This window comes from Nymphaea colorata, chromosome 3 (assembly GCF_008831285.2).
Source record: "Nymphaea colorata isolate Beijing-Zhang1983 chromosome 3, ASM883128v2, whole genome shotgun sequence".
NCBI lineage: Eukaryota > Viridiplantae > Streptophyta > Magnoliopsida > Nymphaeales > Nymphaeaceae > Nymphaea > Nymphaea colorata.
Window position 1 is genome coordinate 6,870,316 of NC_045140.1, and position 16,272 is coordinate 6,886,587.

A 16,272-nucleotide genomic window follows, 5' to 3' on the forward strand; every position below is an offset into this window, starting at 1 on the left:
TAACTCAATAAACAATGACAGAATTAACAACAAACCTCTTTTTGGCATTTGTTTTAACTGTCATTAATTAGTTTTTAAGTTTATATATAGTCAAATTGGCGATTTGGTATTACTTTTCTCCCGATGAATTTACAGAAGAAGGCCTCAAAATGAAAACTAAAAAAGGTATAACAGAGGGCCATACAAATACTTCTCAAAGAAAAAAATTACAAAAAGTTGCTAAATTTATTGGCGATATGACGAAAACATATTGATGTTTGAGTTACTAACTATATTGAATTATTTAATCATAGTCAATATGATTTAAACTTAATAAAAGTTTATAATGCCTATAAATATGAAATTTATTGCTCTGTCTCCCTCTCTCCCACTTTTCAATTTTTTGCTGGAAACAGCTAATTGTCATATTAGGTCAGCAAGAAGTTAAAACATATATAAATAAACAAACATAAACTTCATAAGAACGAAATTGAAAGAGAGACGTACATGGAAATATTGATTATTTTGTATCCTGTAGATCTTCGTGTTGACTAATATAGGTTTGCTCTGCCTAACCTCTCTTACCGATTCAAAAAGAAAAAAGATTCAGAGGAGAAGCTCCAAAGATACTCAACCCAGTGGGAAAGCTTCTACTCTCTTGTGACGGTAAAAAATATAACTAACTTCTTCAATATTGCGAAAAGCACTCACAACTTTGTATATTTTCATTCGATGAAATGGTAGTGTTGATATGCGCGTGTATAATTACAAAAAGGTACTTTGCAAATACACTTCTATATATTTACTTTCTCATTGAAATATATACATGGAAAAGGTCGGATATGAAGAAAAATTTAGCATCATGAAGAAATTGAATCAAATTCATAGTTTAGAAATGACATTAAATTGGATTTGGATACCTTTAAGTAACTACCTGAACTGATATGGATCCAATTTTAGTTTTAAATAAGTAGATATCTATATTGAGTATATGTTCATTTCTAAATTAAGTTGGTTAGCAACATATCATAATAAGGTTCAACTGATTTGTTTTGATAATGTAGAACTACTAATTTGGATATATTTAGCAATGGACTCACATTATTTAGCATAAAAACAAGAGGCTAATACCAATAATCATGTCGATTTATTTTTGAGCTGAAAGTTTTCCTGTCATTAATTGTCTCATTAACTCGACCATAATTTAGTGATGAGGAAGAGTTTAATTGATGAAAAAGAATTTCTATAAGTGTGCCTTTAACAATATACAAAAAGTAAGAGCCGGTCTTATATTATTTCCAAAAGTTCCTGAGTCAGTTTTTGGTAATTTCCAAAAATATAATGACCGGTAAACGCGTTATGGCCCCGGCGTGCACTGGGGAGCACACAAGTCGTAGCAGAGAAGAAGCTTCAGAAAGTAAAGAACACGCGGAGGAAGGAAGGAAGAAGAAGGTAACTCAATTTCTTTATAAATACAAGAGGGAGAACAAAGACGAAGTCGATTTAGCCATGAACTAGAAAGAGAGGAGAAGACAATTTCATTGGGAAGAGAGAGAGAGAGGGAGGGAATGCATTCTGCAAACCACTGGGGCGGGTCGTTCGAGATCAACGAAGAGGCGGCGGCGGACGATGGGAGATGGAGGAGAGGCGTGGACGACGTCGACCGGGCGGCGCTCTCCCCCTCCCGCCGCCACGACCTGGACGAGACGCAGCAGAGCTGGCTCTTGGGGCCTCCCGACCAGAGGAAGAAGAGGAAGCAGTACGTTGATCTGGGCTGCGTCGTCTGTAGCCGCAAGGTCTTCAAGTGGACGCTCTGGTCCATCGCCATCGCCGCCGTGGTCATCGGTCTTCCCATAGTCATCGCCAAGAGCATCCCCAAGAAGAACGACCCTCCTCCTCCCCCAGATCGCTACACCCTCGCTCTCCACAAGGCTCTCCTCTTCTTCGACGCTCAGAAATGTAAGTCCACCACCCCCCATCTCTCTCGGGCATCTCCGGCGACTGATCCGATCATCGTCCGGATGTCGAAGCGACCATTTTTTCCGTTTTACTTTTTTCTGTCTGGTGTCGTGAAGAGTTTTACGAAACGAATTCTTTGTGCGGAAACAGCCTTAATTCGTTGAGTTAACGCATGAAAAATTCATGCCACTGATTTATCGGTTCCCATCGAAAATTTTACTGGTCGCCGGAACTGCGATCTCGCGTTCAAACACGTCAGTTGAGAGTACCGACGATGAAGGCCAATGGCGATGACGTTCTGAGTCTGTTGGTGATAGATGAACTGACAAGCGGTCCGGACGTCAACTCCCCCATCTCGGAAAACAAGCCTCTGTGTTTTGGCGTCCGGTCAGAAGAATGCGGAAGCGGCGGCAGAGTGTGCGTGCTATTCTGCAATTCAAGTCATTGACTTTTTATCTTTTAAAAGAAGCATTTATAAGTATTAAGCGAGTCAAATACAATGCTCGTCGTGAATAGTCTTGAGTATATAAGTGCTTGTTCGGAATAGTCTTCACAGTATATATATATATATTAGTCTTTATTTTATTATCGTTAAGTCTTATAGTTATAGATAGATTCTTTATTGCAAAAAAATATGAAAATACAAAATGAAAGATTTTGAAAATTCCATATATAAAATACATCTTACAATCTGAGAATTTAAAACTAAAAACTTTAACGTCCTAATTATAAACCTATATCTCATTGGAATTATTTTCTTAGTCTTATAAATTTTAATACTTTGTAATTAACCATATATATGATTGAAATTTACAAAAATGAACACGCAAAATGGTTGGTGTGTCAGGTAGGAAGCAATGTAAATTGAAGATGTTTATTTCATTTCGATGTACAAAGAAAAAAAAAATTACCTGAATTAAACATGTTTTCACTTTGTGGTTTTTATATGTGTTTGTTTACAATGTTTTACTTTAATACAGGGCTCGGCACCCGGTACCCGGCTTGACTCAGGCCCAAGCTTGAAACAAGGGGGCATCGGGTTAGGCCTGGGTGGGCCCAATAAGCCCGAGCAGGTTCAATAATTGTTTAATATTTATTGTATTAATTTATATATATATATATATAATATTTTATTATAATTAATTATATATATATATATATTATTTTATATTAAAAATATATTTTTTAATATAATTGATTTGGATTTTGGTTTGACCCAGGCTCGAGCTCTGATTTTAATAGTCGGGCCAAACCCAAACCTGAGTTTCAGGTTTCAGGCAAGCTCGATGCCCAGACTTATACAGGACCAAACATCAAACATGACCAGGCTAACCGAAGGCTCAGCAAAATCCACTTATTTATTGGGTTGGGTCTCGCGTCATGTTTGTTTAGATGTCCAACTTTATTAAGAATTATCGAGTATTTTTTTTTACTATCTCATAAATCTGTGGTGGGTTATAAAGATGACTAGGAAGATGAGAGAGTGAGAGAAACAAAAATTGCTGAGAAGTAGAGTCTAAAATTGTGTATTAGGCTGAGTGGAGCCTCCGATACGCAGCCCAACCCGGTAAAATTTTTAATGGGTCGGCCCACAGGTTAAAATGCTGATGTCCCATCACGAGCCGAGTACCCAACCTTACTTTGATCCAATATGTTTTCATAAAAACAATAATATTATCATTATTATTAACACTACTATCCTCATATCTTTTATTTGTGTATTTACGACTTAGAAATTTATGGTCATACAAATTTTGGAAAATCAATTAAAACCCTTCTCACAATTCATCTAAGAAAAGTTTCTAACGTGTCTTTATCTTTTATTTCATGTTAAGGGGGAAGAAAAATCTTATAAAACTAACTTACCCAATCAATCGATCGATCGATCAATATACAATATTGGCTGGCTCTAACATCTCAACTCCTTCAACCCTTCCTCTTCCTGTTCGAGATATTTTATCGTCAAACAACTAATTATCATAATTAACCTGCAGCCGGGAAACTGCCGAAGGAGAATCCGATACCGTGGAGGGGTGACTCGGGACTACAGGACGGGTCGGGGCTGCCGGACGTGAAGGGAGGGCTGGTGGGAGGGTACTATGACGCCGGAGACAACATAAAGTTCGGTTTTCCGATGGCCTTCGCCATGACGATGCTCTCCTGGAGCGCCGTGGAGTACCCTCAAAAGTACAAAGCCATGGGAGAGTATGATCACATCAGAGAGCTCATCAAATGGGGCACCGACTACATGCTCCTCACCTTCAACTCCTCCGCCTCTACCATAGACCATATCTACAGCCAGGTGAAATCATCTCTCTCTCATTCTTCTCTTTTTCTTTTAGACTGTTCCTTTTCATAGAGAAGAAGTTTCCGGCCGGCCCACTGATCGAGATTCCGGCCAAATACGGCTAAAGGGATGTCAGTCCCAACTGGGTGTATGGACATGTTAAACGGTGGACGTGTATGTGGCAGGTGGGTACCGCCGTGGATGGAACCAGGACTCCGGATGATCACTACTGCTGGGAGAGACCGGAGGACATGGACTACCCCCGGCCCGTCCAGAAAACGGTCGCCGGACCGGATTTGGCGGGGGAGATGGCGGCAGCGCTGGCAGCCGCATCCATCGTGTTCAAGGACGACGCCGCCTATTCCAAGAGGCTGGTGGCTGCCGCCGCTACCGTCTTCGACTTTGCCCGCGACCGTGGAAGGCGAGCCACTTACAGCAGAGGCAACCCGGCGATCGACATGTTCTACAACTCCACCAGCTACTTCGACGAGTACATGTGGGGCGGGGCCTGGCTCTACTACGCGACGGGCAACGTCTCGTACCTGGCGCTGGTGACGGACGCGGCGATGGCCAGGAACGCGATGGCGCTGATGAATGTGCCGGACCTCGGCGTGCTGAGCTGGGACAACAAGATACCGGCGGTCGAGGTGCTGCTGTCCAGGTACAGGTTGTTCCTGAACCCGGGCTACCCCTATGAGGAGATGCTTCAGGCGTACCAGAAACAGACGGCCCTCACGCTCTGCTCTTACTTGCAACAATTTCAAGTCTTCAATTTTACCAAAGGTATGCTTTTCCTCCGCCGATCCGGTTATGCGTTTGCGAAATGATCTGAATTTTGGTAACAAAAACCGAATGCGAACATAACGTCTCACAATAGGGTGAACTTGAAAAAAATGGTAAATTTTTAAAAGTTTTAAAAAACCAAAACTGCAGAAAAATAAAATAAAAAAATAGAAATGAAAAAAAAACTGTTTGACATTAAAAAACTAAAAAAATAAAAAAAACACCAACAAAAGCATGTTAAAAACACGTTTTTTTATTTTTAACATTTAAAAAAGACATGTTTTTTTTAAGTTTTAAACAATTCGTGTTTTTTTTTTTTAAAAAAACATGTTTTCTGTGACTATGCTTAAGAAGAAAGTTGCTACAAAGACAAAGAAGCATAGTAAAAAAAATTAGAAGTATAAAAAATTTTAAAAATTCTCAAAATACTCTCATCTTCAGGTTATGTACATACTTTTGTGCTGTAATGACCAAAATACTTTTGATAAATTAAAAAAAGGCTTTTAAAAGGACAAAAAAAGAACTATAAAAAAATTGAAAGTCTAAGATCTACATTTTTTTTATCAAATTTTTTTAAAACACTTCAACCCCATTCATTTTTTTTTGGTGCACATCCATTTGCAAGCAACACAATCTCCTAATTTTCTTCATATATATACATATATATATTTTTAATGCATATATATTGTGTGACTCTGGTTTTGAGATACGCAGGTGGGATGATCGAGCTGAACCACGGGCAGCCAGAACCCCTTCAGTACGTGGTGAACGCAGCGTTCTTGGCCGCCATATACAGCGACTATCTACAGGCCGTGGGCGTCCCTGGCTGGTACTGTGGCCCTTATTTCTTCCCCTTGCAGGTGCTTCGAGATTTCGCTACTTCTCAGGTACCCAACCATTTTATTTTATTTTATTGCCTTCCCTGGTACCTAAGACATTTGAACACAAATTTAAAACCCAATCCAATTAGAACTCATTTTTTTTTCTTATTTCCGATCTTTTTTTTTTTAATTGAATGTTGTTGTTTTTTTTTTTTTTTTTTAAAGCAGTGCAATTCTATGTCCAATTCAGATCTGATCTGACTATTAGAAATGTGGGGATGCTTTTGAAAACTAAACCACAAAAGAATTATATACGAGTGTCTTTTTTTTTTTTTCCTCCTCACAAACTAAAGTCAACTTGATCAGACGTGATATTTAAAAAGATTATATGATTTTAAAAGTATATATTTCAGATTTGTATGCTGTTTAGATATGTTATTTAGGATTTTTAAAGTCGCATGCATACATTTCAAACCTTTCTCTAACTTGTGAGAACGAACCTACATATTAAGGGTACCAGACGTGAAGATGACATCCTTACAACTTATTTTCATGAAAAAATACATTTTACTAAGTTTTAGCCTTGTGTTTTCGTGACTGAATCCAGGCCCGACATTAACGATAATACTCGAAATTCACATGTAACCGGGGATCCATATCAGGCCTTAGAGTGGCAGGAATATTTGTCGGGCACTAATTCGTAAGTTCTTGAAACCTTTAAATAGATAGCAAAATGCTTGAAGGACACCTTATATATTATAAATATGCAAAGGTTTGGCGTCCACCAACATGTAAGCAAAGTAATTCTGCTGCCGTGCTGGCAAATGCCCACACAAGCCCACATGTGGTTTCACTTTCGGTCATGAATAATATATTTCCGGTCATGAATAATGTATGCAAATAATTCTTGAAGCTGATGATGCTTAGGATGTCAACAGATCAAATTCAAATCGGATATACTCCTAACCATATCAACCTTTTTGGATATTCATGTACTCCATATTCAAATATGATTGAAGCAAAGTCACATCTGAATCCAAAATCTGATTTCACTATCTGAACCCTATATGAAACCAATTTTTACGTTCATATTCAAATCCGAATCCTAACTTTGGACTGAATTCGGTCAATTTTCAAGATGTGAGAACGTTGATTGTAAGATCTTTTATTAAAACTAAATCTGATCCAATCCGTCAAATATTTGTGCATATTTAAATCCAAATCTGATCCAATTTTTTAATTGGATGTTACAATTTTTTTCTATATCCTATTTCTTTTAAGAATGATTCTATATGATTCAAATCAGATATATTGATATCTAATTAAATGTATGATTCAAATCAAATATATTGACATCTAATTAAATGTATGATTCAAATCAAATATATTGATATCTCTCATTCATGCGTAGATGGACTACATAATGGGTTCCAATCCAAAAAACATGAGCTACATAGTAGGGTGGGGCTCCAACTACCCGAAGCACGTCCACCACCGTGCAGCTTCCATCCCCTGGGACGGCAGAAAGTATGGATGTGGCGGCGGTTGGCGGTGGGAAGACTCTCCAAACCCCAACCCCAACATCATCACGGGTGCGATGGTTGGAGGACCAGACCGCTTTGACGGCTTCGACGATGTCCGCAGCAACTACAACTACACGGAGCCCACTCTCGCCGGCAATGCAGGCCTTGTTGCCGCACTTGCCGCTCTCTCCGGCAGCACCGCCGGAGGCGTCGACCGCAACAACATCTTCTCAGCCGTGACACCACTTTACCCACCATCCCCACCTCCACCCCCTGCATGGAAACCATAGAAAGGCATTAGTTACAGTGCTGAGATGATCATACTGTCCTAGCAGTTCCTTCTGTCAATAGTTGTAAGAAGCAGGGAATCATCCGGTTCCCACCTTTTCCATTTCAAATTACACTTACGATTGTTTGCTTTTTGTACCATAATAAACATCAATGCATGAGCCATTCTTTTTTCTCCTTTACAAGCACGATGAATCTAAAACAGCTAACATAAATTTAAATTCGTCTTTTATAATCTGATTTTGTTTTTCTCCACGCCTACATATTTCTTTCTCTTGTTAAATGCTAAAAGTTGATCAGTATTTTATAATGAAATAAATAAGGTCAATAACATGATTGTTATGAGACTGGTAGAAAGAATAAATAATTAGTTAGTGGTGTTACTCGAAACTGGTTACTTGCACACCTGTGTGCACGCACATCTGTGTAATGACCAAGAGATTTTTAGAACCAAGAAAAGGGGGATTATGAAAATCTTAAAAGTTTAAAATGTACATATCTTATAAAAAATTCTAAAATACTTCAACCCCCTGCTTTTTTCTTGAATGCATATATTTGTTATGTGCACACTCCTGTGCACGCAGCTCGATCTCAGTGTTACTGGGTCGCCTTATAAATGATGTTTAGCCAATTCCTCTTGTGCTGTGCACGCAACTCGATCTCGGTGTTACTGGGTCGCCTTATAAATGATGTTTAGCCAATTTCTCTTGTGCTGTGCACGCAACTCGATCTCGGTGTTACTGGGTCGCCTTATAAATGATGTTTAGTCAATTTAGGTGTTCGCATCTCTCCCTGTCCTCGGAGGCATTGATGTGAATTAGCACAATTTCAAATTAGATTTTGAGAAAAATTTCAAGAAAAAGAGATCCGTCTGTGGGTACGAGGTCCAACCATTTTTACTGTTTTTAACAGGAGTAATCAGACCAAGGATTAATGATTTTTTTTCGCATCTTCTGTAAGTTATTTGATTGATGCAATCCTATATGCTTGTGCATAAAAGGTTGAAATTGAAATTAGAAGTCATTTTTAAACTTGGTTTTAAATAAGTAATTTGAACTTGTTTTGGATGAATATGAGTAAAATTGAGACAAGTTGTTTGGAAAATTACCTTGTTTTAACAAGTTATTTGAAAATTCAACTTGTTTAAGAGAATTTGAATAAATTCTTTAGATAAAAATTGAAAAGTTGAACAATGTTCCAATTGGGGCCTATTGTTTTGGCTGAAAATGTGCCATTTGGATTGGATTTAAAAATTGGCAAAGATGTTGAGAATGGTTTGAATTGATGACCTTTGTTTTGGTTGAAAATGATTCAACTTGAGTTAAATGGGACTGGTTTGAAATAAATAGACATCGTGGCTTTGATATACAGCTTTAAAAATTGAATTGTTAATTTGACAACATTGTAAATTTGGATGAAAAAATCGAGATTTTGGAGATGGAGATCTAGTTCTTTGTCGCAAACTTAAGATCATCTCATGATTTTGAATGGAAATTGAAATCAGCATGTAATCAGTTTTTTTTTTTTAATGGCTAAGTTAACTTAGTAAATTGAATTGATTTTTGAAGTCTCTTTTCGCCAAATCTCATGATTAGATCTAAGAGATACAAACTTGATTTCAAATGAGTTTTCTTGTTAGAAAAGAGTTGTGGGCAAGTAAAATTCACTTTTTTTATGAAGATTCTAAGATATTAGAAAACATGTTGTTTTCAAACTTATTTTGGTCAAATTAGGATATGACGTTTGTGTTTTCTTTTGAAACTAAGTGAGAACTCCAAACTCTTGCTGCAATATGATTTGGTCATTTTCTACAACTTAAAATTGAATCACTTAATTTCTAAAAAAGGTGCTAGTAATGCAATTTGAGTGAGTTTGTATTGATGCATGAAAAGAAATGAAATTATATGATACACTCATTCTTCCATTTCTCACAATCTCTCCACATTCATTCAACATGAAAATTCAATTAATGTTTTATACAGACTCATATTGATTTTTTTTAATTAAAAAGTAAAACTCTTTCTATATATGCTTAACTTATTATTAAACACAAGAGTTAGAGGTGCAGTCCACAAGTTTGAGACTTGAATTAAATTTTTAAAATAATAGAACATCATGTAAAGAAAGTTAAAATCAATCTTTAAAATATATGAAAGACATGGATAACACCCAATTTGTCTCAAAATTACTATAAAATCAGATTTTCTACTCATTTAAATGGCTGAAAATCAGAAATATTGATTCTAACAAAGTTTGATTCTTGAAAAATGATAATAAATTATTGAAAATTTGCTTTACTTTTCTTGCTAAGTCAAGCATCTAAGTCAACAAGAGGAATGTTCATACTTTGGATTTTTAGAAGCTTGCTATTCTTAAACCAAGTTTAATTTCAAATTTTACATGATGGAATTCATCCATTCTTTGGATGATTTCAACATATTGGATCTTCTTATTTGGAGAAATGAAAGTTGGATTCTCAGCTATGATTTTGCAACATTTTAGGACATTGATTAATCCCATGCAAATATGAAAATTTATGAATGAAACCAGCAGCTCTTAAAAATGCTTTTAGGATGCCAATTAGAATGAGATTAAAACTTTTTCTAATTCTATAAAAATAGCCACTTAGTGGCTGAAAAATATCATTGTTGTAGCTTTAAACTTTATGGTTTTAAGCTAAATTTTGTGAAAGCATGGTCTGATTTCAGCAATATGCATGCATTTTGCGCATGTATTGCTGGAATTGACAAAGTTTTGAGATGAGTGTTGACGGTCTTGTAGTTTTGAACTACGAAGAACAAAATAAAGGTTTTTTATTAAAAAAAAAATCAGTTTGAAAACGTGTTCCAACCTAACTTTAAAATAGAAATGACTTTTAATAAGAGGATATATATATATCGCCTCTCAAAATGGACAAATTGAAGATGGACCACTTAGCTTATGAACCATGATGGTTTATAGCTTGGTTTTTTACCTAAGAAGATTGAAAACAAGTTCCTAATCAATTGAATCATGAATGCATGAGCTCACAATGACTTAAAATTGAAGTAACCAAGAGAATGTTCAAGCTTGTTTGCTTATAGTTTTGCCATACAAGTGAATCACATTCAAGAGATTGCGTCCATCCCTAATAGGAATTTAAATTATATATATTGTAACAAATATAAATCACTCACTCACCATGGGATTTACTCATGGTGGGGAGCTTGAAATTGATTTAGGCTGACTGTTTGGTCTTGGGGCCCTTTTTAAAATTTGATTCATGGTTTTTCTTTCAGAAAAACCAGCTTGTACATGCATCATGCATTCAAATGTATAGTTGATTGTGTTTTTTCTAGCTGGACATCATTCCCAGCTATAAATAAGAACAAAGGTGAAACTTTCCCATGGACATTGAGCTTGAAAATAAATAACAAGAAGCGAAGATAAATGAAGAACAAGCAAGAATCACACATACCTTATGGTCGGCCTTGGTGGCTGAAGCTTCTCTTAGCTTGTTCTCTAAATCAAACAGTCCTAAACAAGAACTCAAGCTTGGATTTGAGCTTAGTAAATCTATAAGAGAGCTGGTGGGACCCTAGACCCGGCGTCGGCAAAATCGATGACCCAGTGTCGACCCCTCCCCAAGATCTCTCGAGGGAGCCGTAGACTCAAGCAAAGACAAGATGGAATTACAAAAACAACCCCGCCGGACAGGAACCCAGCTCAAAATCAACCCGGGGTAAAGATACAAGTGAGGATTGTCCCACCCAAGGTCTACTACCTACTACAAAGCTAAGAGTTCAAGGCCTTACAAATCAAGCGTGATACATTTGAACTCTCACAACTCACTCAATCCAACCATAACAAACCATTCACATACATGCCTAGGGAACGACCAAACCACACTCTGCCCGTAGGTGGTCAAGCGATCCTGCAGACGTGTCCTTGGCCGAGAGCCTCAGAGGAACTGCCGACGGATGTTAAGGCATGAGCCTGGTTTGTAAAGCAATGAACACCCAAATCCCCGTTCTATAGGATGTTTAGAGACTTACTAGGCCGATAGGAAGTCGGCCTAGCAGCAGGGGTAGATCCGAGTGAATCCCGACAGCGAGGCGCTGCCCTCGGACATCGCAGCAACGAATGAAGAAAGTGCTCGGCCCGCCTGGCCGAGGTCGCCTAGAGCGTCTCCAGAGCTGGTTGATGCCTTTGATTACGTGATACAACAATGTTTGACGCCTGGAAAGGTGTCGTCTGCCTTGAGGTTGCGTTACCTAGAAGTTGATCATGAACCGCCATCTCGAGCAGTGGATCACGAACAGTTGAGCACATACGATGGCCGATCTTCAGATGATGGATGCCTGGTTGGGGAATGAAAGCTCGGTCTAGAGCTTGGAGGTGGATAGCCTAGCTAAGGTCTTCGGGTGAAATGGATGAGCTCGGTATGAGAGGAGTGAGCTCGGGTAGGTCAAGGATTGGTCAATTGGGCTAAGTTTAGGGGTGGTTAGGCTTGGGAAAGCCTAAGGGATGGCTCAAATGATGGCGTCTATGGTGGGCAGTAATGAGAGTTAATTGGTAATGGCTTGGGTTAATACACGAGGGAATGGTTAATGATGAAGATGGGTCGGTTACACCTAGAGAGGAAGCTAAGGGTCTTGCGTGAGGTAAATGTGAATTAATTCACAACGGAGTTGGAGTAATGTGCGTTTGGAGGGTAATGATGAAGGAAAGGCTAAGTGGCGAGTTGAGAATCAAAGCTCAAGCTAGTGGGTTGGTTTTAGGGACGGTTATGAGGAAGATGAGAGTCCAACGGGTGGAGGTAAGGGACACTTGGCGTAAGTTAGAGGTACTTACCTTCATTCTTCCTTTCCTGCTTTGGAGGTTGTGATATGCGAGTGGCCTTGGGGCTTTTGATGGTGACATGTGGTTCAATGGATGGCTGAGATTGATGGTGCTTGAGAGTTTTGTAACTCTCGTTTTAATGAGAGGGTGCGGAAGAGGTAAGAAAGGTGACGAGCGAAGGTGTAACGCTCGGCAGCTCGCCCTCTCGTGTTTACTCGATGGAAGATCAAAAGACTGAATTGCCCCTTGTAATAAAACCAAACTTTGATTATGTAATTAATATACCAAGGGCAATTGAGGGATACCCGCAAATGATGAGCACCGATCGGGTTTCGCCGGACATGAGGCAGCATTGAAGAATTCCGGCGGCAGCAAGTGATTTCCATCCGAAGGGTGGATCTCACTCGATTCTTGTCCGAATTTGATGAAACTTGGACAGATGATAGCCAGGATCTGGGCGATCCTAACTGAACAAATGAGAGAGTGAAAACTGCCTGGATTTTGCTCAGAATTGATCTGAAACTTCCACCCAATTTTCTGCCTCGATTCTGCCTAGCCGAGTGTGGGTTTTTTTTGCATGGATTGGAAGTTGGCTAGCAGAGATGAATCTCCTTTACTCAGACACCAATCTGAGAATTGAAATTGAGGCGATTGGTGTTGTCGTGGACAAGTTCTCAAGCTGATTCGCAGATGTGTTCAATGCAATTCGACCGGCCTTCTACCGGTGAATTCCGATGAACGCCTCAAGCTTGTCATCGTGAGAGATAGTCCAAGGACCGTGGCTTCTATCTTCCTTTCCAGCAACCTTTCCTCTAATTTTGGCAGAGGTAAAGAAGCTTACTAGGGTCGATTTCTGCAAGCCTCAAGTTCTGCTCGAGAAGGAAGGGACCGAGAGATGCTTTGCATACCAACCTGATTTCCAAACAGCCGGATGTCTCTACTTGAGTACTAGTTGGTCATAACCACAGACCGATCTTCTCCAACTCTTCCCTTGATCTTCTTCCAACATCTAATCTCTTCCGGGATTGAAAAAATTGCACCGTGAAGAAGGTAAGCAGTCTGCTAGGGGATTGAGTGTAGGATGAATACAACAATGGAGGAATTCTGGCAGCCTCCTTGCACAAATTCAGCCTTTGATTCAGCATCCAGAGCCACAGGCTGTTGTTTTGGTCACCACCATGAAGGGCCGAGAGGAAGAAAGAAATTCCCACACGGGGAAGAGAGTCAAGGAACCAAACTTTCTTCTTCTATTCAACTTTGCATAATGAAAACAACTTACATACGAGCTTATATAGCTCACTTAGAACTGGTTCTAGGAATGAACCGAGACACTAAAGACTTACAACAAAACGACTCAACTAAAGCCAAGAAACCAAAGCAAAAGAGACGAGACTTCTGAGAGTTCGAGTTTGACTCGGGCCTTGTGAGCTCGAGGGGTAACTTGTCTAGGTTCGGGCCTAGACTTCCCCGTTTGACTTGGGTTAGGACTCGACACTAGGTTCGACTTTACCTCTATCGGATCTATGTCCTTTCTCTGTGCTGTGCCCATCTTCAAGTTTGTCTATGCTCTGCCCGTACTTGGTTGCTTGGTGCTCCGCCTACTGTAGCACCTCCAAGTACTCTGTTAACCTCCCTAAGCTCAAATTCTTCTTTGCTACATCTGGTCTCCTCGAGCCGTGGGAGATCTTCTCATTATGTTCCTTTACTCGGCCTCTCCTGGCCGAGTGTGCTTTGGCCTTGTCGGCCAGTTCGGCACTTCTTTTCTTCGGCTTGCGCCCTCCTTCGGCCTCGCGATGGGCCGCGCCTTCCTTTGGCCTTGACATTTTTTGCTCGGCAGCCGGCTTTCGGCATGCATTGCCTAGGCTTACGCCTTGGTTACGAGCCGTTGGCCTGGCCTCAGCCACTCACTCGGCCATCGTCGGCTGGGACAGAGTTTGGCTCGCATCAAGAGCCTTCTTTGTTGTTCAACCATGCTCTCTAATGATTTGATTTTAAGTGATATTTTGCATGTTCCAAGCACAAATAAAAAATTGGTTTCTGTACAAAACATTTGTAGAGACAATAATATCTATATTAATTTCCATCCTAACGTGTGCTACATCATGGATCAGTCTAGGAAGGTGCAGCAGCAAGGAACCAGCCATAATGGCCTTTACAAAATTAATTTTGCCAACAAGAATAAAGAGGCCACGAGTAGCGAGAAGGCACCATTGGAGACTTGACACAAAAGACTTGGCCATCCAGATTTTGCTATAGTTAGGTGTGGTCTACATAATTTTGATTTATGTTATAATGACTTATTTACTACTTCTTTGTGTGAGGCTTGTCATAAGACAAAAAGCCATAAACTTCCTTTTCATACTATGTCTTACAAGGCACAAAGACCTCTTAAGATTGTGTACTTTGATGTCTGGGGTTCTGCTCAATCACGAGTACAAATGGTTATTGTTATTATGTCATTTTCGTTGATGCTTTTTCCAGGTACATATGGACTTATTTGCTTAAGTTAAAATCTGATGTTAAATTTGCTTTCAAATCGTTCAAAGCTCTTGCTGAAAGCCATACAAGGCACAAGATCAAGTATCTACATTCTGAAAGGGGTGAAGAATATGTTAGCTTACAAGCCTTGTTGTATGAGAATGGTATATGACACCAAAAGAGCTGCTCACACATCCCTAAACAAAATGGAAATGCTGAAAGGCTGCATATTGTTGAAACTGGTGATCTTTGTTAGCTGAAGCAAGTGTTCCTAAAAATTATTGGTTTCATGATTTTAGTTCTACTGTTTACCTTATTAATCTCATGCACACCAAAGTTCATCGACTACTCTTCACCATTGGATAAACTTTTTCAAAGAACCCCATATTATAATTTTCTTAAAGTTTTTTTGTTGTGAATGCTATCCTTATTTGTGACTATATGTGAATCACAAGCTTGATTTTAGATCTGAAAGATGCATGTTTCTTGGATATGCTCCTCAATACAAGGGCTACTGTTGCATGAATTTAAAGAATAAGAAAATATTTATTTCACGTCATGTTGTTTTATTAAACAATGTTTCCCTTTAAGGAAGAAAAGCAAGATGTTTCTCATGTTTCTAGTAATTAGCCACCACCACTTGTTCCCTTTGTTGTTCCCAATATAATTCAAGCTAGTGGAACCATAGATCATAGAAGTGTGATAGAAGAACATCAAGTGAGTCCCACCAAGATAAGAGTCAAGACCACCCTAGTCCCTTAGTCAACCAAACTCCAACCAAGGATCACCAAAGTGATATTGCGCCTAAAACCATTCAACCTACAATCAAACCTATTAGAACACATAGGATGACAACTCTATCTCAAGTTGGTATTGTAAAACCCAATACCAAATACGCAAAGTATTAGACCCATGTTACAACAAGAGATCCCTTGATACTATCTGCATCACTCAGTCCAACTATTGACATTAAACCCAATACTCTCCAAGAAGCCCTTGCTAGCGATCATTGGAAAGAGGCCATGAAAAATGAGTACTTAGCTATTTTCAACAACCAAACTTTGAGTCTTGTCCCTATTGCTAATGCCAAACATATTGTTGGATGCAAATGAGTGTTCAAAGTTAATAGAAAAGTAAATGGTTATATTGAAAGATATAGGGTCAGACTCGCAGCCAAAGGGTATAGTCAAGGAGAAGAGATTGACTACAATGAAACGTTTAGTCCATTAGTCAAACCCACAACTATTAGAATAGTTTTCACTATTTCTTTGAGTTACAAGTGGAAAATTAATTCACTGGACGTCCAAAATGCTTTTCTTCATGGTATGTTGAA

At 39.0% G+C, this 16,272-nt stretch overlaps 1 protein-coding gene across 1 annotated transcript; it reads left to right on the forward strand.

The window, feature by feature from the left end:
- The first annotated feature begins 1,469 nt into the window (after positions 1–1,469).
- Positions 1,470–7,825, forward strand: LOC116249821 (endoglucanase 12-like). The gene is made up of 5 exons (XM_031623105.2): positions 1,470–1,938; positions 3,933–4,240; positions 4,411–5,008; positions 5,723–5,895; positions 7,241–7,825. The coding sequence occupies exons 1-5, from the start codon at positions 1,548–1,550 to the stop codon at positions 7,640–7,642; spliced, it is 1,872 nt and encodes a 623-aa protein (XP_031478965.1). The 5' UTR covers positions 1,470–1,547; the 3' UTR covers positions 7,643–7,825.
- The last annotated feature ends 8,447 nt before the right edge of the window (positions 7,826–16,272 follow it).

Coding starts and splice junctions, on each gene's coding strand:
- LOC116249821 (XM_031623105.2), top strand. CDS start 1,548: ATGCATTCTGCAAACCACTGGGGCGGGTCGTTCGAGATCAACGAAGAG. Junction 4,241..4,410: donor TAGACCATATCTACAGCCAG/GTGAAATCATCT, acceptor TGTATGTGGCAG/GTGGGTACCGCCGTGGATGG. Junction 5,896..7,240: donor GAGATTTCGCTACTTCTCAG/GTACCCAACCAT, acceptor ATTCATGCGTAG/ATGGACTACATAATGGGTTC.